This window comes from Mytilus trossulus, chromosome 7, assembly GCF_036588685.1.
Source record: "Mytilus trossulus isolate FHL-02 chromosome 7, PNRI_Mtr1.1.1.hap1, whole genome shotgun sequence".
Classification (NCBI taxonomy): domain Eukaryota; kingdom Metazoa; phylum Mollusca; class Bivalvia; order Mytilida; family Mytilidae; genus Mytilus; species Mytilus trossulus.
The window spans coordinates 17,152,744-17,176,412 of NC_086379.1; the positions used below are offsets into that span (position 1 = coordinate 17,152,744).

Consider the following 23,669-nt stretch of genomic DNA (forward strand, 5'->3'; position numbering starts at 1 on the left):
TTTTGAAAATTAAAAAATGGCCTTCCAATACACACTTGCACAAATAAATTACTATCACAAATATTCCCATTTGTGCGAAAATCAGATTTCACAATTGCCTAACAAACATTTTTACAATGGTCGCACATATTTTAAATTTTTTTTTTTTACCTCAAATAGAATTGTTATTAAAATAAAAAAATAGAAATATAAAAAGATTAACCAGGATAAAATCATTTAGCTTTCCCCATGTGTATTATCCTTTTTAGACATTAAATTTGTGAGCTTGGATATAAACTTCTTTCTTTTACTGCTGCCTACAAAGATAAAGAAAATTTGATTATATTTAAATTTTAGCAGCATCACAAATCATTGATCAAACCAGGAAATCCAGTTACAGCTTTATCTGTAAGACTTAATACAATCATTAATTAAATGTCGATCAAATTAATGAGATAATAATTTCTACTGGAAATTCAGAAATTATTGCACTATTTCTATTAATGTGAAAAATGCAACAGCATCAGGTTTGTAGTTACAAAATCTTGCATTGACAATTTCAAGAGCACTTTCATTCAAAAAGTATTTGTAATCACATTAATTGGATTTCACAGCTTTGTCAGAGAACAAGCATTAGCAATAGTAAATGCACCCATTCATTATTGAATTTATAGTATTTGGTGTAATGCTACAGATAATTTAGAAGTTTGTTTCTACTACCAGGTTGAAATACTGTTAATTCGGAAATAGTCATATGCATTTATTATTGCGATTTTGACTTGTCAAACCAAAATGCAAGAATAATTATTTCAACTAAAGGAAAGGCTGCATACAAATATATGTGTCACATTTCAAAATGAGAGTCCCGATTATTCTCACCCTGTTGCATTGTCCACAAAATAAAAAAAAAACACAATAATTTCTAAATTTAATGAAACGCTGTTATTTTAATTCTTATATGTTGCTCTTCTTTTGCATTGTAAACAAATCTAATTAAAAAAAACCATGTGGTACACAAGTCATGATACAGTAAGTCTGCATTCCATATGTTGCCTAAGATCAAAATGGATATTTCTGAGGCAGTTTCTTGCTAGGAATTTAATTTAAAAAAAGTAAATCTATATAATGTATACACTTTTAAATTGTGAAATTTTATGTTTTCTAGAATGTTTTCTCTTCATCAAAGTCAAAATATTTCTTTTTGAATATGTCTTATAAGTTTTTTGTTTTTTTGGTTTTTTTTATCACAAAAGCTTTCTAAATTGTCCTTAAGACCCAAAATTATTCATATGGGTCATGGTTAGCTGTAGATAATAACATAAGCTTCAAATACAAAGGAAATTAAAGCAACTGTTACCTACCTTTACTACTTTTGTTTTGTTTATCATTGTCCTCCATTTTATTAACTCTGTCTTTTGTCTTTGAATCTACCATAGGATCTTTAAGCACCATTTTTAAGGCATCTAATTGTTGTTTAATTTTCTGATATTCCTATAAAGTATAAATTTAAAAAACAATTTGAAAAATATTATCTAAAGCCTGGCATATCATATAGACACTTGCCAATTGTTGAAGAAATTGAGGACAATGATTGGCTTATGGTTACAAAACTAGCAACCTCTGAAGTGGCATTTTAAGTGTTTTGAAAAAGTAACAAATATATTCTTTTTAAGCATTTACAAATGTAAAGTGTGTATATATAAGTTTTTTTCTTGATAAAATCTTCACGGGCATTATATTATACATGTATATAGTATATAATATATTATACATGTATATAGTATATAATTGAGAATGGAAATGGGGAACATGTCAAAGAGAAAACAACCAAAGACCAGACAACATCAGAAGTCCACCAATGGGTCTTCAAGGCATCATTCCCTCTTTCCAGCATACCTGTGTGCATTGATATAATGTATCAAATTCTCCATTTTCTTCTTTTTCTTTCTTTTCTTCTTTCTTCACAGCTTCTTTTGATAATTTATCTTTTGCTGTGCCTGACAGATAATATCCAGCTTTCTCAAATAAAGCATGTAATCGTTTTTGATATCCCTGAAATCATAAGAGTTACACATTTTATTAAACTGGTAGGCAATAATTCATTTAAAGTACTGCATATCAGCTCACTGATGCCTAATCCTAGAACATGAGCATTGTCTTTAAATTATTGATGTAAATTCAAATCAAAAACAATCAGCAGTCTAATCTATATAAAAAGCAAGAAAAACTAATGAACCACATCAACGGATGACAAGCACTGAACATGATACCATCATTTACTGCAACAAAAAATCAAGAATTTAAAAAAAATATGAGAGAAAAAAATATAATGTTTCAAATGAATCATGCTGCTTGTTTAAAACTGACAATATAATTCACAGTGAACTCTAACATTTTTTCATTAGTCAAATAAGAAAATATGGTAAAGTTTTTACCTGAATTGTAATTTCTTCGTTCACTAGTCTTCCCTCTATTAACTCCCACTCATTACGTAACTCCTCCGATAGTGTGGGGAACACCAGCATGGCGTGAGGATGGCAGGCGTAAGGAGTATTAAAGTTCATGTGATACTGACATGTTGAGGGTTCTGATACATTCACTATTTCATTTTTATTTCCACATCTCAAAAAAACCTGCAAAATCAAAATAAGCATATATTTCTCATAACTAATTCTACAACAACATAGAGATCTAAAATTAAAATGTAAAGATAAGAAGCATAAATGAGTTGGGGATCCAGCTTACATTTTTCACCCTGCCACATTCTATATAAATGTGCCTGTCCCAAGTCAGAAGCCAGTGTAAATCAGTGGTTGTCGTTTATTACTTTGTTTCATATTTGATTTTTGCTTATTATTTTGTGCTTAATTAGGCCTTTACTTTTCTTGTTTACTTTTTTTTACATTTGTGATTTCGTGGCTTTTTATAGCTTACTATGCGGTATGGGCATTTCTACTTGTTGAAGGCCGTACAGCGACCTTTAGCTGTTAATTTCTGTGTCATTTAGTATCGTATGGAGAGTGGTACCATTGGCAATCCTAATACATCTTCTTTTTTATATTCAGCAGAAATGTGACAATTGTTGAAGTCTCACTTTTTACCTTCATTGATCTAAATAAGTTTCCACAGTTATCTCCCTCTCTCATCACCATGGCAACAAAGGTATTATTATGAATTTCCCATTCCTGCCAAACACTACAAAATAACAATGTATAAAATTTGTGTTTACTATATCCCTAAGACAATCTGTCAATATTTTGTGGATAATTGACCATTTTAATCAAATGTTTTTTTGGTGATCTCATTGAAATATGTTTATTTAGAACTGCAAAAGGTAAAATTCTTCTTTGAATAACTTTCTGTTGATTTATTATGTGTCTTATTCAATCTTTTAAATGTTTCATTATTGTTATGTCTCTTTTGAATAAGGCAAAAAAAAAAAATCTTCTTTATGGTATTGATATAAAATGATTAGAAATTATGCCAAGCTCAGAAATATGTTTATTTAGAACTGCAAAAGGTTAAATTCTTCTTTGAATAACTTTCTGTTGATTTATTACATGTATTATCAATATTATAAATGTTTCATTATTATAATTTCTCTTTTGAATAAGGCAAAAAAAAAAAATCTTCTTTATGGTATTGATATAAAATGATTAGAAATTATGCCAAGCTCAGAAATAGTTGCAATTTATATATTCCTTAAAATATAATTTCCATGTTGCTTCACAAGTCTTATACAAGGGTATTATCAATATCAGGTTTAAACACAATCAGCATAAGTTGTTGAAGTTTACCTAGATGCCATTAATTTACTATGTGGATCCTAATTATTAAAACTTTCAGTTTATGAATGCAAGATTATCTCCCCTTTGCTTACATTGTGGCAAGTATCTATTACATATATATAAATAATAAGAGATATTAATTGTATATTTGTGGTCACTTTAACTTTATTACACTGTTGTAAAATTAGTGACTAAATGCTGAAAAAAAATATATATAAATCAAACAAGAGGCTGTCACAACGACAGCAAACCGGACAACATATTAAAAATTCAAAAGCTTTGGCTAAATGGTTCACTAGAAAATGCACGGACACAACTGGAAACACAATTTTTCAATCTTTCAAGAACCATGACTCCTGAATGGTAAAAGTCAAAATGGTCATTATTGAACTTGACCTCCATTTTGTTATCAGTAACAACATATTAAAATTTGGGAAGCTTTAGAGAACAGTTCATGCGTAAATGCACGGACACGACTGGAAACTCCATTTTTCAATCTTTCAAGAACCACAACTCCTTAATGGTAAAAAGTCAAAATCGTCATTATTGAACTTGACCTCCATTTTGTCATCAGTAACAACATATTAAAATTTGGGAAGCTTTGGTAGAACAGTTCATGCGTAAATGCATGGACACAACTGGAAACTCCATTTTTCAATCTTTCAAGAATCATAACTCCTGAACGGTAAAAGTAAAAATCGTCATTAAACTTGACCTCTATTTTGTCATCAGTAACAACATATTAAAATTTCAAAAGCTTTGGTAAAAGGGTTCACTAGAAAATGCAGGGAAACGACTGGAAACACCATTTTTCAATCTTTCAAGAACCATAACTCCTGAACGGTAAAAGTCAAAATGGTCATTATTAAACTTGACCTCCATTTTGTTATCAGTAACAACATATTAAAGTTTGGGAATCTTTGGTAGAACAGTTCATGCGTAAATGCACAGACACAACTGGAAACTCCATTTTTCAATCTTTCAAGAACCACAACTCCTGAACGGTAAAATTCAAAATCGTCATTATTGAACTTGACCTCCATTTTGTCATCAGTGACAACATATTAAAATTTGGGAAGCTTTGGTAGAACAGATCATGCTTAAATGCACGGACAGGACTGGAAACTCCATTTTTCAATCTTTCAAGAACCATAACTCCTGAACGGTAAAAGTCAAAATCGCCAATATTGAATTTGACCTTCATTTAGTTGTTAGTAACAACATATTAAAATTTGAAAAGCTTTGGTTGAACAGTTCATGAGTTAATGCACGGACAACATATGATTGCCGCCCGCCTGACCACCCGACCGCCCAACCGCACACTGTACATCCCCAAATCAATAACCGACATTTTTGTCACAAAAATCTGGTTAAAAATGAAATGTCAACAAATTCAGCTTTTTCCAACTTGATAAATAACCAACAAAAGGCTGTCACAACGACAGCAAACTGGATTTATTTATATTTATTTGTGTCCTGGCAATATCACAAGAACCATTACTGAAGAATGGTGAAAGTGAAAATCGTCAATATCAAATTTGACCTCCATTTTGTCATCAGTCATGTATCAACATATTAAAATTTGAAAAGCTTAGATTGAATGGTTCATGAGTAAATGCAACAACGTGAATGGAAACGCCATTTTATAATCTTTCAAGAACCATAACTCCTGAACAGTAAAAGTCAAAATTGTCATTATTGAACTTCACCTCCACTTTGTCATCAGTAACAACAAATTAAAATTTGTGAAGCTTTAGTAGAACAGTTCATGTGTAAATGCACGGACACGACTGAAAACTCCATTTTTCAATCTTTCAAGAACCATAACTCCTGAACGGTAAAAGTCAAAATCGCCATTATTGAACTTGACCTTCATTTAGTTGTCAGTAACAACATATTAAAATTTGAAAAGCTTTGGTTGAACAGTTCATGAGTTAATGCACAGACAACATATGATTGCCGCCTGCCTGACCGCCCGACCGACCAACCGCCCACTGTACATCCCCAAATCAATAACCGACATTTTTGTCACAAAAATCTGGTTAAAAATGAAATGTCAACAAATTCAGCTTTTTCCAACTTGATAAATAACCAACAAGAGGCTGTCACAACGACAGCAAACTGGATTTATTTATATTTATTTGTGTCCTGGAAATATCACAAGAACCGTTACTGAAGAATGGTGAAAGTGAAAATCGTCAATATCAAATTTGACCTCCATTTTGTCATCAGTCATGTATCAACATATTAAAATTTGAAAAGCTTAGATGGAATGGTTCATGAGTAAATGCAACAACGTGAATGGAAACGCCATTTTATAATCATTCAAGAACCATAACTCCTGAACAGTAAAAGTCAAAATTGTCATTATTGAACTTGACCTCTATTTTGTTATCAGTAACAACATATAAAAATTTGGGAAGCTTTGGTAGAACAGTTCATGAGTACATGTAAATGCACGGACATGACTGAAAACTCCCTTTTCAATCTTTCAAGAACCATAACTCCTAGACGGTAAAAGTCAAAATCGTCATTAATGAACTTGACCTCCACTTTGTCATCAGTAACAACATATTAAAATATGGGAAGCTTTGGTAGAACAGTTCATGTGTAAATGCACGGACACGACTGAAAACTCAATTTTTCAATCTTTCAAGAACCATAACTCCTGAACGGTAAAAGTCAAAATCGCCATTATTGAACTTGACCTTCATTTAGTTGTCAGTAACAACATATTAAAATTTTAAAAGCTTTGGTTGAAGGGTTCATGGGTTATACACGGACAACATTTGATTGCCGCCCGCCCAACTGACTGGCCGCCGTACATCCCCAAATCAATAACCTACATTTTTGTCACAAAAATCCGGTTAAAAACTATGTCTGAATAAGGAGATATAATTTGATAGCACCTGTAAGATTAAATGGTAAATTTTGTAGCTTCCAGAAAATATCTGTATTTTATTTCATTCTATTTCTGTTATCACCAGCTTAGAGAAGTGAATGTGCAATGGTTTAAAAGGGAGACAATCAATGAAAATATGTGTATATCAAAATTTTACACAATAATCTAATCTTACCCCAGAATTCCATTATAAGGATTCCATCTGTATGATTCTTCATGTTGTGATACATTCGAAAATGGACATAATTTATATGTATATCTGCAAAAAAGAAGCAGTCACATATACGTATTAATTTTTCTATCTAAAATTTCACTTATTTGTTAAACATGAACAATAATTTCAGGCAATATAGGAAAGGTGTACTGACATAAGTAGTCTCTAAACACATTAACTCCAAATGGAGTTTTCGTTAGTAGAAGCCATATTAACTATGTGTATCAGTGGGGGGAATAGTTTTGACTTGATGTTTTGGTGTATCACAAGCTAAAACGTCAAGACTGCAGGACTACCATGAAATACTGTTATTAGACTTGATATTTAGGTGTATCATAAGCCAAAGATCAAGACTGCATGACTACCATGAATTACTATTTCAAGACTTGATATACAGGTGTATCATAAGCCTGAGGTCAAGACTGCACGACTACTAGGAAGTACTATTTCAAGACTTGATATTTAGGTGTATCATAAGCCAAATATCAAGATCACATAACTACCATGAAATACTATTCCAAGACTTGATATTTAGGTGTATCATAAGCCAAAGATCAAGACTAAATGATTACCATGTACTTCTTAAATTATTAAAACACCCTTTATCCAATGCTAAAGCCCAAATATGGTTATATCATCAGGTCACATGTTTACCGTATAATGTAAAAATGTTTACCGTAACATGTCAAAAAGTTTACTGAAACATGAACATTAGCTTAGTATAGATATTTGTAACCATGGCAAATCCCACTGGGATTTTTCACCAGTTAACTCAACCGCCGGTTAACTCAACCGCCATTTAACTCAACCGCCGGTTAACTCAACCGCCGGTCAACTCAACCGCCGGTTACCATATCTATATAAATAGGGTGCAAACATTAATCCACCATTCTGCCTCTGATGAAGGTCCTTTATGGACCGAAACCGGTCAGGCTATAAAACATCACTAGGCGCTGTTAATTATGTGTATTGGTATATATACTATATTTTTATGAACAATAATTCCACTTTAAGACCAGAAAATGATGTCAGATGAAGCAGGGTGTTGGAATAATCCGGTGTCTTATGGCAGGTTACAATGTACTGGTAAATAAGGATATACAATGTCATGTGTACAAAGTCTGTAATAATTATATACATTGTCCATAGCGAACATAAACAATGCTGTCTTAAACTTACGAATCTATTTGTTTACTAAAACATTTGTTGACATAGCGAACATAAACAATGCTGTCTTAAACTTACGAATCTATTTGTTTACTAAAACATTTGTTGACATAGCGAACATAAACAATGCTGTCTTAAACTTACGAATCTATTTGTTTACTAAAACATTTGTTGACATAGCGAACATAAACAATGCTGTCTTAAACTTACGAATCTATTTGTTTACTAAAACATTTGTTGACATAGCAAACATAAACAATGCTGTCTTAAACTTACGAATCTATTTGTTTACTAAAACATTTGTTGACATAGCGAACATAAACAATGCTGTCTTAAACTTACGAATCTATTTGTTTACTAAAACATTTGTTGACATAGCGAACATAAACAATGCTGTCTTAAACTTACGAATCTATTTGTTTACTAAAACATTTGTTGACATAGCGAACATAAACAATGCTGTCTTAAACTTACGAATCTATTTGTTTACTAAAACATTTGTTGACATAGCGAACATAAACAATGCTGTCTTAAACTTACGAATCTATTTGTTTACTAAAACATTTGTTGACATAGCAAACATAAACAATGCTGTCTTAAACTTACGAATCTATTTGTTTACTAAAACATTTGTTGACATAGCGAACATAAACAATGCTGTCTTAAACTTACGAATCTATTTGTTTACTAAAACATTTGTTGACATAGCGAACATAAACAATGCTGTCTTAAACTTACGAATCTATTTGTTTACTAAAACATTTGTTGACATAGCGAACATAAACAATGCTGTCTTAAACTTACGAATCTATTTGTTTACTAAAACATTTGTTGACATAGCGAACATAAACAATGCTGTCTTAAACTTACGAATCTATTTGTTTACTAAAACATTTGTTGACATAGCTAACATAAACAATGCTGTCTTAAACTTACGAATCTATTTGTTTACTAAAACATTTGTTGACATAGCGAACATAAACAATGCTGTCTTAAACTTACGAATCTATTTGTTTACTAAAACATTTGTTGACATAGCTAACATAAACAATGCTGTCTTAAACTTACGAATCTATTTGTTTACTAAAACATTTGTTAACATAGCGAACATAAACAATGCTGTCTTAAACTTACGAATCTATTTGTTTACTAAAACATTTGTTGACATAGCGAACATAAACAATGCTGTCTTAAACTTACGAATCTATTTGTTTACTAAAACATTTGTTAACATAGCGAACATAAACAATGGTGTCTTAAACTTACGAATCTATTTGTTTACTAAAACATTTGTTGACATAGCGAACATAAACAATGGTGTCTTAAACTTACGAATCTATTTGTTTACTAAAACATGTGTTGACCAATCTTGTTAGGTGTTGAGGCCCAGAAAACTTGGATGGAGAAACTCTCATTTTCAACCGGTTGTCTTCTGGTTGGGTTTGCTGATTGTTGAAATTGTTCATTCTAAAAAAAATATCTTATATAATTATTAAGTTTGTAAGTAGATGCTTAGATTTAAGTATTATAGATTTTACTTAAAATCTTCTAAAAGATTGTACACTAGTTTAGAAAATATATGTCAATGTTCTTATCTTACAAGAAATATGGGGTCACAATTTGACAACTTCACTTTTATCACTGATGTTAAAGATGATGAAAAGTCATGAAAATTATCTAATACAATCGAAAGATCTTTTCATATATTTATGGATGTTTTTTTTCTTCTTTGGACTATATATACATGCCAAACATGTTTACAAATTTTCAGTAAAGTAAAATCTTAGACTGGCATCATTGGTGGATCAGAACTTAATGTTTTGCGTTCAAATTTTCGGTTGTTTAATCTAAAGTGAGACATTTTTTGTTTTTAATTTTTGAATTTAGCAAATACTTAAATTTGTTATGAAATAGAATGTTGTATGAATACCAAACTACATGTATCTACCTGAGACCAAAGGACGAGGATTTTAACAACTATAAATCAATGTTCTGCTTTAAAAATGAGCAAAAATCTTAAATGTTCAGTAAGTTATAATACAATGTAATAATTGTCATAACAAAATGTGCAAACTAGGAAAGCAGAGCTAGGTACCTACCCATAGCTTGATGGTTCTTCAACTATCTTCATATTAACCATTTCAATACCTGTAAAACAAATAGGCAAGATGTTAAAGGTGTTATGGGTACATGTATGCATCAATTAGTTGATTTTCTGCATAGGGATAATAAAGCAATATATTGAACAGCTGATTTTATAAATATGAAGCATTGTTAGTGAGAAGGTGAAGCAGATCAAGTGAAAGGAAAGCATTTGATTGCAACTGTCCAAAGACAGAAGCTAGATGTTAAGTAGTTGTCGTTTGATAGTGTGGTTCATAAAACTTAGTGTTTCTTGTTTCTCAGGGTTCCTTATTATAGATTGTTCAGTTGCTTTATTTCAATTGCCATTATTCTAGCTGCCTATTTTCAGGTTTGTTGCTTTTTCAGTTTAATATCGTATCAAATTGAGAATGGAAATGGGGAATATATGTCAAAGAGACAAAACCCTACCAACGAGCAGACAACAGCCAAAGGCCAACAATGGGTCTTTAATGGGGCTTTGATTGTAAATTAAACACCAAATTATAATTTGTTTGTTACAAACAAAACTTATACATGTTATATTTTAAAAGCACACTTCTGGTTTGACTCACACAACATTCTTCAAATGTCCATACATGTATGAGAGTACATTGTAGGAATGGGGTACCCCACATGACAAATGTCCATACATGTATGAGAGTACATTGTAGGAATGGGGTACCCCACATGACAAATGTCCATACATGTATGAGAGTACATTGTAAGAATGGGGTACCCCACATGACAAATAAAGTAAACTATTTGTAAAAATAATGTTCACAAGCTATTTGTGCGCCATTACTTGACATTTCAAAGCTTCCAGTAAAATTTTGAGTCCCACAATAGAAAATATCTGATGTCACAATGGAAAAGTGAGTTTTATATGTATTGAAAAGTACAAGCGGGGCAGAACCTCGGCTCAAACAGCACAGATTTTCAAATAGCGTTAACAGGATAAGGTGTATAGTTTTCAATTTAGACTTGTTTATATATACTGATAATATAATTTTATATTATATTATTTAGCATGGGATGGAAATTGATTCTGACTAAGAGAGAGGACAAATTCTTTCCTTGCTCCCAACTGCCATGGTAGCCTCACATCAGCTTCACACTGGACAGTATACATAATTATGTACCTCAAGATTTTGGGTGAGCAACTGAACTTTAGAACGAAGCAATTCTTTTTAAAATCCTTTCTAGATCAACAGAATGCTTGAGCAATGACACATTTTTCAGTGTTTGCATGTATTAATATCATTGTTCAGTGTTTGCATGTTTTATTATTATTTTACCTTTTAAAACGGTAAAATATGTATGAAAAAGAAGGTAAAATATGATTTTCTTGCACATCTTTACAAATTGTTGATGAATTATCTCCCCCTTATCTATTTTCATTTTCAACAACTTCCGTTCAAAGTGAAAGTAGAAATGACCCATGCTCCACAGTGACACTGTCAATAAGTCGGAGTTCGTAATAAGTCAGTACATACTTCTAACTTGGACACAAGAAAAAGAAAAGAAGAAATTTTTATGGTCAGCAATACCAAAGAACTTACCGATAACTGTTTGTTATTTGCAAAATAATGTGACAAGTGATGTTGCATCAGGTTTTTATTTGACTTTCAGAGTGAAATTGCCATATTTTGATTTTGAACTTCATTTTTACTTCGTCCATCAGAGTAAACATTGACAGGATGTCTAAATTAGGAGAAACAATTAGAATAACTGCTCAGGAGATTGATGACAAATTAATCCCAATCAAAACTTCACTAGCAGATTTTTTTAAATCTGGATTTTCAAAGTTGAATTCAGTTATAAGGTTCGAACAGGTTGCAAGCCAGACAAATGGCGCTGTTCAAACTGCTGTAAATAACACATCTGAAGTTCCAGTTCCAGATGACCCAGCCGTACGAATGATGATTGGAAAACTTCTTTCAACAGGCCTAAGTTTAGTAGTGTCTATTGGTCTTTCATATTTTCTAGTTAAACTTCTGACAAATGCACTGGATCCTACGAGAAAAGAGAAGTCAGCAGCTCACCAAAAGGTAATTATATTTTTTTAAATGATTTGAGTTTATTTTTAATTTTTATTCAAAATCAAAATTCAATTCAAGCTTTATTTATAGAGGAACATTTTTACACAGAAAATGCAAGCTTCAAAGAAATAAAATGGTCTTTATAACATATCTGACAGTTTTTTCATTTAGTAAATATAGTAAACTTTTCATGCTAGTTTTAATCTTATGTTTTATACAGGCTGCTATGATGTTACAAAGACTAGGAGTTACTGATGTTAAGGTTAGTATAATTTTTTAAGTAGCTTTTATATTGAACTTCTTGTAAACTGATTTATCACAAATTCAATGTATTAAAATTTATTGACTTTCCTGAAAACTCTTTAACAATATATAGCTTAATTTGAAAAGTACTCTAAAGTTATATACATGTCATGTATGTATGAAGGGTTAGTAAATTTGTTTTAACACTTTCAACTTTTTCTTTAAAATCCTCTTCTTAACCAGTTAAAAATCCATCTCAGGGTGATGGGGGTACAGAAATCAGTTTACTTTTGATCTTTCTAATGGCGGGCAATATAGCTCTTGCCAAAGTGGATGTTCCACTGGCACTGTGTGTTGAATAAATTTTAAGCCTTGTCTTGTGAGAATGGACACCTTAAATCTTCTGCCTCATGTAGAGATAGTATCAAGCTCTTTGCATGCTTAGGGGCCCTTGAAACAACTCTTTGACAAGAAATGTTTGAGGGGTCTGTAGTTGGTCTGTTTCAAAGCAGAATTTCTGACCTCATTCAACATCCTTTTTTCCAGAGATGTTCTAAATTCTATGCCCATCATACAAGTGGACCCCCTTTTGTAGGACCTACCTTTGAATAGACCACTTTCGAGTTCATCCGTCACCGGCAAAAACTCGTCAATTTTGCACGCCTATATGACGTCATTTACCAGATAGAGGGGCTCGCCTGTATCCCTGCACTATTTACGTTCATCAAGCGTCTTAGTGATCGTCTTTGTGCAGGATAAACTAGAAATAATGGTTGCTCTGTAGGTACTTACTGACAATTCCCTAATGACAGCAGTGTTGATTGTCAATTTTGAGAATTCAATTTGCCGAATAATTCGTACAATATAGAATTATAGTTTTCCAACCAGTCGCTCAACATTGGAAGGGAACTGACGACGCCCCTAAACGCACAAATGAAGGTGATAAAGATGCGTATAATTGACGAGTTTTTTCCGGTGACGGATGAACTCGAAAGTGGTCTATTGTTTTGCATTGTCTTGGGGCCTTTTATAGCTGACTATGCGCTATGGGCTTTGCTCATTGTTGAAGGCCATACAGTGACCTATAGTTGTTAATGTTTGTGTCATTTTGGTCTTTTGTGGATAGTTGTCTCATTGGCCACATTTTCTTTTTTATATATACTACATGATCTATTGTATTTAATGTAAATTGGTTCTCGACCTTAACATGAAATAGGTATTAACCTCTGAACTTTTATAGCAATCATGATAGATCAACAATCAATTGAACTGCATAAAATGGCAATTGACAGGGTAACTTGTTTCTAAGCATATCTTATCCTTGACCAGTATTTGGAATTTTCATTTTCTGATGGTTTTGGCACTACTCCTTTGTTTTTCTTAAACATATTTGAAGCATAAAATCTTTTATATAGCTTTCAGATTATGAGTTATGCATTGCTGTGAATCTTGTTGACCCTGTATCCATGGGGATCACATGGGATGATATTGGAGGTCTTAAAGATGTCATCGACCAAATCAAAGAGACTGTCATCTTTCCATTCAAGAGAAGAGAACTATTTCTTCATTCCAAACTTCTCCAACCACCAAAAGGTATAGAAAATTGAAATAAAATTTGGTAGAAGTAAAAATCAATCAAGATTTTAATTCCACATATCAAATTAAGATACAAAAATAGATGCATATTTTATTTTATATTCAAACAGAACTCATCTAGTTTTTTTTTGTATTTCATGTTATTACTTTTAATTATTCTTTTGCTATGTTTCCCATATGTGTAACTATGGGTCATTTGGACTTAAATTTATGATATCATTCTTTTTGCTCCTAGTGAAATATAAAAAGGAAGATGTGGTATGATTGCCAATGAAACAACTATCCACAAAAGACCAAAATGACACAGACATTTACATCTATAGGTCCCCGTACAGCCTTCAACAATGAGCAAAGCCCATACCCCATATTCAGCTATAAAAGGCCCCGATAAGACAATGTAAAACAATTCAAACAAGAAAACTAACATGACTAACGGCCTTATTTATGTAAAAAAATGAACGAAAAACAAACAAATATGTAACACATAACAAACAAACACTGAATTACAGGCTCCTGACTGTTTAACAAGGCTGTTTAACAATGTTAAGAACTAAAGTACATCCCTATCCATTGGACTTTGGTGAATAGTTTTTCTTTGGTAATCTATATACTGTATTTCATCATTTTTATGCTGTTTTGAGCAGTTTGAAATAATTTAACTTAGAACGTGGAAAGCATTTAAGGTTGTACCTAACACTACAGGGAGATAACTCTGTAAAGTCAGCTAAGCGTTTTAATTACGTTGTGTTGTAAAAGGAATATTAAGCTTCTCAATGATCAAAATCGGTGTTTGTCAAACTGCTATATAACCAGTGTAATTTTTCTGACAAAACGGTTGGTTCAAAATTTTTGAAATATTTCTATTTTTGTTCAAGGGTCAAAGTAAGTACTTTTACAAAATTAAATGAAAATTAAAGGAGCCAAATTAATTTTAGTACTAGTGTTGGGTACCACCTTAAACAGGATAAAATGTCGTAAAATATGACAAATGTAATATAAACTTAGAAGGAGTCATGAGTTTACTTCAAAATTTACACTTTTTTAAAAAAAACTTAAAAGTTTACAAGAAAAGGGTTTATGAAATGTTATATTTATAAGTTTGTGTATGTTTTGAAAATAACCAAATCTGTTACTATTTTAATTAGGGATGTTATTGTATGGACCTCCAGGCTGTGGAAAAACCATGATTGCCAAGGCAACAGCAAAAGCAGCAGGTACTAACTACTCTTTGTTGTAAATTGAGGTAGAGGGTAAAAATAATGAATCATAAAAAAAAACAAAAAAAATTGATTATATATTGTTTTCACAATACACATTATACCGAAATTATTTACATTTAAGTTTTTTTATGTATCACAATTTTTCCCCAAAAAATCATTTAAAAAAAGTAAGCTTTTAAAGAATGACCTGTCTCAATTATTTTAACATAAGATTGATTGTGAATCATTTTCAGCTCAGTAATTCAGTATATTAATTTCTTTCGTCTGATCCAAATGTCCAATTTTAAAACACATATATACTTTCAGGGTGTAGATTTATCAACCTTCAGATTTCTTCATTAGTAGACAAATGGTATGGAGAATCCCAGAAACGTGCTGAGGCTGTGTTTTCATTGGTCAGTATTTAAGAGATATTCATAAGAGAGAGAAAGTTTTGCCTCATATCTAGAGGAATGATAAAAAAGGAAACACTATTAATGTCATCTTTATTCTGCTAAATAAGGATGAAAAAAAAGAAAAATATTAGGCTTGAAACTTTAGTTAAAAATCAATACTGGTATTCATTATCTCAGAAAATTAATACAGTGTAGGATAAGCTACAATAATTTGTTTTGGAAGAGCAAAAAAATACAAATTATATTAACCATAATTAAAAGCTAACCATATGTTCATATTTAAACATTGTATGCTGTCCTCTACTTGTCATTTTTGTTAATTTATATCAATGACTTGATGCCCTATTAATGATGTTCACTTCATATATTCATCAGATAATAAATCAAATTAACTCATCATTGAATAAAAAATTGCAATATTTAAAAAATGTCAATTCATTTGGATTAAATAAAAGAAGAAAGCTGCTCAGTAATACAAAAACCACAAGTGTCTATGATATTACAATAATTTACCATAGTCCATAGATGTAATGGAAGGGTCACTTGGTTTTCAAGTTATGTTTGACAGTGTCATTCAAAAAGTATAGTTACATACACAGTATTGGTACAATGTTGGGAAAGTATGGAATTTATTTGTATGAACTTATAAATTATAATTTTTATTTTACAATTTGTCAGTTGTATGCACCTGTAACATGATTCTGATTATTTTCTTTTATTTGTGTGGCTTGCAGGCAGTGAAGCTACAACCAGCGATTATATTCGTAGATGAAATAGGTATGATTAATGTTAGATTTCAATTTGAATAAATAGAACTTGAACTGGTTTATTACTCTCTATGAAAAATCATGATAATGGCTACCAATATAAAAATATACAAATTAGGAGATATGGTATGATTGTTAATGAGACAACTCAATCTCCCATACAGACAGGGTTGTCATCCTTTCCTAGGACGACAAATCTGTCTGTATAGGAGATTGGAGACAACTATCCACACGAGTCCAAATGTCAAAGAGGTAAGCACCTATAGGTCACCATACCATCTTCAACTATGAGCAAAAGTCAAATAGTATAGTAAGTTATAAAAAACCCTGACATGACAGAATGTAAATAATTTAAACAAGAAATCCATCAGCCTGATTTATGACAAAACAATAAACAAGGCTGACAAGTAGCAACCAATGAGAACTACATACTACATTACAGTCGCCTAACTTTGACGTTTACATAAGCATGCTAGGGGTTGATGAAATTAAGAATTATAAAATTTTCATTAATGAAGCCTTTTTCAATAGAGAATGCTATTTAAAAATACAAATTATGGGTAGTTACAGATAGGATTGTGTGTATGGTTTGGTTGATTGTAGATACAAGCCTTTAGAAGAAAAAAAACCAAACATTTTTAGAAATTAAGGATGCTGCTGAACTTTACCATATTATACAGTATTTAATTCAACCATCTGAAATTGAATATTTTTTGGCAAAAATGTTTTAAGAATGGTTTAATTACTACAATAATGTAATATAGATCATAACATACAAAACAAATACATGTATATTATATTATGTAATTCAGGTTGCACAATAATTTATTCATTCATATATAATGTGTTCCCAATAGGAATTTTGAAATAAAAAAATAAAAAAAATTTTAGATTCTTTCCTAAGATCAAGATCTTCCACTGATCACGAGGCTACAGCTATGATTAAAACTCAGTTTATGAGTCTATGGGATGGTATTATAACGGACCCCCAGTGTCAGATTATGATAGTAGGGGCTACAAACAGACCCCAGGATGTAGACGCTGCTATACTCAGGAGAATGCCTTGCCAGTTTAAGATTGGAAAACCTGTAAGTCAATCATTTTACAACCACTGTAGTAGAACAGGATAATTTCAATTCAACTTATCTGACCTTTCATACTGTGAATTCATTATTATTCATTGGATACCAATTTTTGTGGGTTTCGAGGGTACAGGTGAACCATAAATTTAAATGTTCAACTAATACAAATTTTATGTAGTCTCCTATGCAGCCTTTGGCGAAACCTTGATATCAAATATCCACCAAAAATTGGTACCCATAAAAATAAATGAATTCACAGTATGTTTATTATATGGTTGGATATTGTTAGTTCAAAGAATATGAATCATATTTTTCAAACCTCTACAGATGTTTAACATTAGACACTGAGGCTCATTCTGTATTTCAAACCATAAAGAATAATGGGTAGATTCAATTCAGTGTTTATTTAGAAGTAATAAAGTAGCTACAATGTATAAAGATGCTGTCATCTAATTGCAACATTTTTGATATACACTTTTGAAATATTGCCTCAAGTGCATGAAATCTTTCCACGACGTTGTAAAACATGATGTTGTAAGGGAATAAATGCTTACTTTCCAATATTTTAAAGGTTGACTATTTATGAATTATTTTAGTTAGATAAAAAAAAAAAATTATTCATGTACTGTTTTGTATATTCAGGCAAAAGAGCAGAGAAAACATATCATGAGAATAATACTAGAAGAGGAACAGGTTGGTATACAGTTAATATATAGTCTTCAAAAAACTGTTGATTTCTCAGATATCATAAAACTGATTTTTAACCGTTTTTTTGTGACAAAATGTCAGTTATTGATTTGGGGATGTACGGCGGCCGGGCAGCATCCACCAAATGTTGTCCGTGCATTTACTCATGAACCATTCAACCAAACTTTTAAAATTTTAATATGTTGTTACTGACAACAAAATGGAGGTCAAGTTCAAAATGACGATTTTTGACTTTTACCGTTCAAGAGTAAAGGTTCTTGAAAGTTTAAAAAATGTTGTGTCCGTGCATTTACTCATAATCCCTTCAATCAAACCTTTTAAAATTTTAATATGTTGTTACTGACAACAAAATGGAGGTCAAGTTCAAAAATGACGATTTTGACTTTTACCGTTCAGGAGTTACGGTTCTTGAAAGTTTAAAAAATGTCGTGTCTGTGCATTTACTCATGAACCGTTCAACCAAACCTTTTTAAATTTTAATATGTTGTTACTGACAACAAAATGGAGATCAAGTTCAATAAATGACGATTTTGACTTTTACCGTTTAAGAGTTAAGGTTCTTGAAAGTTTAAAAAATGTTGTGTCCGTGCATTTACTCATGAACCGTTCAACCAAACCTTTTAAAAGGAGTAGGGGCAATAAGGCCCTTATTTGGCCCAAAAATTACTGCAAATTTTAAAGTTATCATACATATTCTTAAATTACTGAAAACTTGTCTAAGGAATAAGGTACTAAGAAAAACAAAACAAATTTAACATCGAAACAAGTTACCATGGCAATAAATCATAACCTCATTTGCATATTTTGTTAAATTTCGTGATTTTCCTGATTTTTCATCAAATTTGAAGTATATTTTAGACTTAAAAAGTATGTGCGCACCTAAGAAACAACTTTATATTTGGTGAGATTATGCCAATAGTTATAATAAATCTTTTGTTAAATTATTTTGTTGTTTCTCGGCTGCGCAGGATGTTTTCACAACGGAATTAAAGAGAGAAAACTGCATAAATTTTGTATTTTTCATCGGTTTTGTGAAAACAGTACATATCATGACGTAATTGTGATGTCATCAAATAAAAATCTAAATGTTTTTCATATATATTTCTTGTCCCTATGCATTTCTAAACGTTATGTGCCAATTTGGAATAGTTATCAAACATTTAATTTTCTTGTGCCAAAACAAGGCCTTAATGCCCCTACTCCTTTAATATGTTGTTACTGACAGCAAAATGAAGGTCAAGTTCAATAATGACGATTTTGACTTTTACCGTTCCAGAGTTAAGGTTCTTGAAAGTTTAAAAAATGTTGTGTCCGTGCATTTACTCATGAACCGTTCAACCAAACCTTTTAAAATTTTAATATGTTGTTACTGACAACAAAATGAAGGTCAAGTTCTTTTAACTTTTACTGTTCAGGAGTTATGGTTCTTTGAAGATTGAACCAGATGCTCCACAGGGCGTAGCTTTATACGACCGCAGAGGTTGAACCCTGAACGGTTGGGGCAAGTATGGACACAACATTCAAGCTGGATTCCGCTCTAAATTTGGATTGTGATTAAATAGTTGACACAACATAGGTTTCTGACACAGAATGAATGTATTCAAATGAACTTAAAATTTTTGTTTTCTCTTAGAGCAATTCACTATGCTGTTGAATATTAATCCTCTCAAAAAAATGTTTGAAGAAATTTTCTTTTTATTTATGAAATTTCAAATGAGAAAAATTGAACCCAATTTTTTAATCACATCCCCCTTTCCCTTATTCCAAAACTAATTTCAATTAAAATATTCTAATGGAGTTTGCAACAATTACTACTCATTAAAATACATCATAAAATATTAAGATGTAAAAAAACTGCTTGTTATCACTGAATGGTAAAGATTATTTAAATTTATCAGTTGGTAGTAAAAAGTGAATATACATTGTATATTGTATATAACAAAGATTTAAGTTGATTCTGGACAAAGAAAGATAACTCCAATTAAAAAAAATTCTTGCAGATATTTCTTGCTTACTATACTGGACAAAGAAAGATAACTCTTAATTAAAAAAAATTTTGCTATTTCACAATATTGTGAAATTAGATATTTCTTGCCATTGCACAATACTGTGCAATTGAAAAGACTTGCTATTGCACAATACTTAATATAATAATTTTAGATCCTGATTTGGACCAACTTGAAAACTGGGCTCATAATCAAAAATCTAAGTACATGTTTAGATTCAGCATATCAAAGAGGCCCAAGAATTTAATTTTTGTTAAAATCAAACTTAGTTTAATTTTGGACCCTTTGCACTTTAATTTAGACCAATTTTAAAACTGGACCAAAAATTAAGAATCTACATACACAGTTAGATTTGGCATATCAAAGAACCCCAATTATTCAATTTTTGATGAAATCAAACAATGTTTAATTTTGGACCTCGATTTGGGCCAACTTGAAACTGGGCCAATAATCAAAAATCTAAGTACATTTTTAGATTCAGCATATCAAAGAACCCCAAGGTTTCAATTTTTGTTAAAATCAAACTAAGTTTAATTTTGGACCCTTTGGACCTTAATGTAGACCAATTTGAAAACGGGACCAAAAATTAAGAATCTACATACACAGTTAGATTCGGCATATTAAAGAACCCCAATTATTCAATTTTGATGAAATCAAACAAAGTTTAATTTTGGACCCTTTGGGCCCCTTTTTCCTAAACTGTTGGGACCAAAACTCCCAAAATCAATACCAACCTTCCTTTTATGGTCATAAACCTTGTGTTTAAATTTCATAGATTTCTATTTACTTATACTAATGCTATGGTGCAAAAACCAAGAAAAATGCTTATTTGGGTCCCTTTTTGGCCCCTTATTCCTAAACTGTTGGGACTGAAACTCCCAAAATCAATACCAACCTTCCTTTTGTGGTCATAAACATTGTGTTTAAATTTCATTGATTTCTATTTACTTTAACTAAAGTTATTGTGCGAAAACCAAGAATAATGCTTATTTGGGCCCTTTTTTGGCCCCTAATTCCTAAACTGTTGAAACCAAAACTCCCAAAATCAATCCCAACCTTTCTTTTGTGGTCATAAACCTTGTGTCAAAATTTCATAGATTTCTATTAACTTAAACTAAAGTTATAGTGCGAAAACCAAGAAAATGCTTATTTGGGCCCTTTTTGGCCCCTAATTCCTAAACTGTTGGGACTGAAACTCCCAAAATCAATACCAACCTTCCTTTTGTGGTCATAAACATTGTGTTTAAATTTCATTGATTTCTATTTACTTTAACTAAAGTTATTGTGCGAAAACCAAGAATAATGCTTATTTGGGCCCTTTTTTGGCCCCTAATTCCTAAACTGTTGAAACCAAAACTCCCAAAATCAATCCCAACCTTTCTTTTGTGGTCATAAACCTTGTGTCAAAATTTCATAGATTTCTATTAACTTAAACTAAAGTTATAGTGCGAAAACCAAGAAAATGCTTATTTGGGCCCTTTTTGGCCCCTTATTCCTAAAATGTTGGGACCAAAACTCCCAAAATCAATACCAGCCTTCCTTTTATGGTCATAAACCTTGTGTTAAAATTTTATAGATTTCTATTCTCTTTTACTAAAGTTAGAGTGCGAAAACTAAAAGTATTCGGACGACGACGACGACGCCAACGTGATAGCAATATACGACGAAAATTTTTTGTAAATTTGCGGTCGTATAAAAATGGTGTGTCCGTGCATTTACTCATGAACCATTCAACCAAACCTTTTGAAATTTTAATATGTTGTTACTGACAACAAAATGAAGGTCAAGTTCAATAATGACAATTTTGACTTTTACCGTTCAGGAGTTATGGTTCTTTGAAGATTGAAAAATGGCGTTTCCATTCATGTTGTTGCATTTACTCACGAACCATTCAACCTAAGCATTTCAAAATTTGATATGTTGATACTGATGACAAAATTGAGGTCAAATTTGATATTGACAATTTTCACTTTCACCGTTCATCAGTTATGGTTCTTGTGATATTGGCAGGACACAAATAAATGTTAATAAATCTGGTTTGCTGTCGTTGTGACAGCATCTTGTTATAGTTTGAATAGATTACATTTATAAGTTGTACCTGTTTTTTTAAAGACCTATGACATTAGTTTGATTTTTGTTCTGAATATTCCACCTTCTTTTGCGAAAGTTTCAGTCAATCGACCATGACTGGAGGGGCAGGGGCCAAATAGTCTCTTTGGAAATGAGATATGTCAATTTCCTATGCAACTGTACATCAAATATCATCAAACCTATAATAACTTATTCTTCTTAAATGGATCTAATCACAAACTTATACAATATTAAAACTGTTGACAGAAACAACTAGCAAAAGTTTCACTTTTTCACTTTATCAAAATAGTCAACTTACTACAAAGATGAAATATATTATAAATATTTGAATGTGGGACAGTTAAAAGTGGTAGAAACACAACTTTGATATTTTTATGAACATCCTTATAGAATTATCAAATGTATTGGAAATCAAGATCTCTTAGAGGGAGGTTCAAATTTTAAATAAATATATTCTGTATCATAAAATTTATTAAAATCCAACTGTTTTATATGAAATAATATGATGAAGTCAATCTTGCAAGTAAGCTAGATTATTTCTTCCCTTTTTTAGGTAGCTGATATAGATTTGAACAAGTTAGGTGACTTAACAGATGGGTTTTCTGGTAGTGATATAAAGGAGGGATGTAGACAAGCAGCTTTATACAGAGTACATGAAGTATTAGAGGCTCATAGAAATTTACATGGAGTAGATGCTTTGTAAGTACATTAATTTGAGGTAGATTATTGATACCACTACCCTAGGTCTCATCTTTAAAAATATCAAATGTCCTGTGTAAGCTAGTAAATTTACTTTTTGTGTACTAAATTATAATTAATATCTAACTGAAAGGATATAGGATAGAATTGTTGGCTGCTGAAGAGTGACATTAGCTGGTAGATAGAAAGGTAAATCTAGGTTAAAAGGCAAATAAAAAAATCTGAATTCAAAAACAATAAATAAACAAAAAGTAATATTAGAAAACATAAAAGCTATGAGTTCTAAGCTTAACTACCTGTGGAAAAAGGAACATTCTTAGGTTATAACTTTATATTTTGCTATTTTTAATTAAATACTATGTCAGAAGGGTTGAGTAGTTGACTATGCAGCAATTTAGAGTTTAAGATTAGTTCAGTTTTAAATGTACTGCAAATAATTTAATCAAGTATAATGATTGAAAATTACTGAATGGTTAAGAAGAATATTTCTTTGTGTTATTAGTTCAGTTTCTTTAATTTATTTTTCAGTGAGATACCAACATCAGATTTGAGAGATATGAACATGAGTGACCTTGAATACGGAATACATCAAGTAAAGGACTCCAAGGAATTAATGGCTGGAAGTTTATCTTATCCGTTACTAGACTGA

At 31.3% G+C, this 23,669-nt stretch overlaps 2 protein-coding genes across 2 annotated transcripts; one reads left to right on the forward strand and one right to left on the reverse strand.

Annotated features, from left to right (window-relative positions):
- Positions 1-11,581, reverse strand: LOC134724731 (N-acetylglucosamine-1-phosphotransferase subunit gamma-like). The gene is made up of 9 exons (XM_063587926.1): positions 11,470-11,581; positions 10,150-10,198; positions 9,383-9,517; positions 6,845-6,928; positions 3,081-3,174; positions 2,415-2,612; positions 1,876-2,031; positions 1,341-1,470; positions 1-296 (listed from the first exon to the last, which is right to left on the reverse strand). The coding sequence occupies exons 1-9, from the start codon at positions 11,570-11,572 to the stop codon at positions 217-219; spliced, it is 1,029 nt and encodes a 342-aa protein (XP_063443996.1). The 5' UTR covers positions 11,573-11,581; the 3' UTR covers positions 1-216.
- LOC134726211 (outer mitochondrial transmembrane helix translocase-like) lies at positions 11,565-23,669 on the forward strand. The gene is made up of 10 exons (XM_063590610.1): positions 11,565-12,222; positions 12,434-12,475; positions 13,872-14,049; positions 15,198-15,266; positions 15,579-15,667; positions 16,402-16,444; positions 17,326-17,522; positions 18,159-18,209; positions 22,875-23,020; positions 23,549-23,669. The coding sequence occupies exons 1-10, from the start codon at positions 11,872-11,874 to the stop codon at positions 23,667-23,669; spliced, it is 1,287 nt and encodes a 428-aa protein (XP_063446680.1). The 5' UTR covers positions 11,565-11,871.

Coding starts and splice junctions, on each gene's coding strand:
- LOC134724731 (XM_063587926.1), bottom strand. CDS start 11,572: ATGAAAATAGATAAGGGGGAGATAATTCATCAACAATTTGTAAAGATG. Junction 2,032..2,414: donor ACGAAGAAATTACAATTCAG/GTAAAAACTTTA, acceptor TTATGATTTCAG/GGATATCAAAAACGATTACA. Junction 297..1,340: donor ACAAAACAAAAGTAGTAAAG/GTAGGTAACAGT, acceptor TTATCTTTGTAG/GCAGCAGTAAAAGAAAGAAG.
- LOC134726211 (XM_063590610.1), top strand. CDS start 11,872: ATGTCTAAATTAGGAGAAACAATTAGAATAACTGCTCAGGAGATTGAT. Junction 12,476..13,871: donor TAGGAGTTACTGATGTTAAG/GTTAGTATAATT, acceptor TCTTTTATATAG/CTTTCAGATTATGAGTTATG. Junction 18,210..22,874: donor TAATACTAGAAGAGGAACAG/GTTGGTATACAG, acceptor TCCCTTTTTTAG/GTAGCTGATATAGATTTGAA.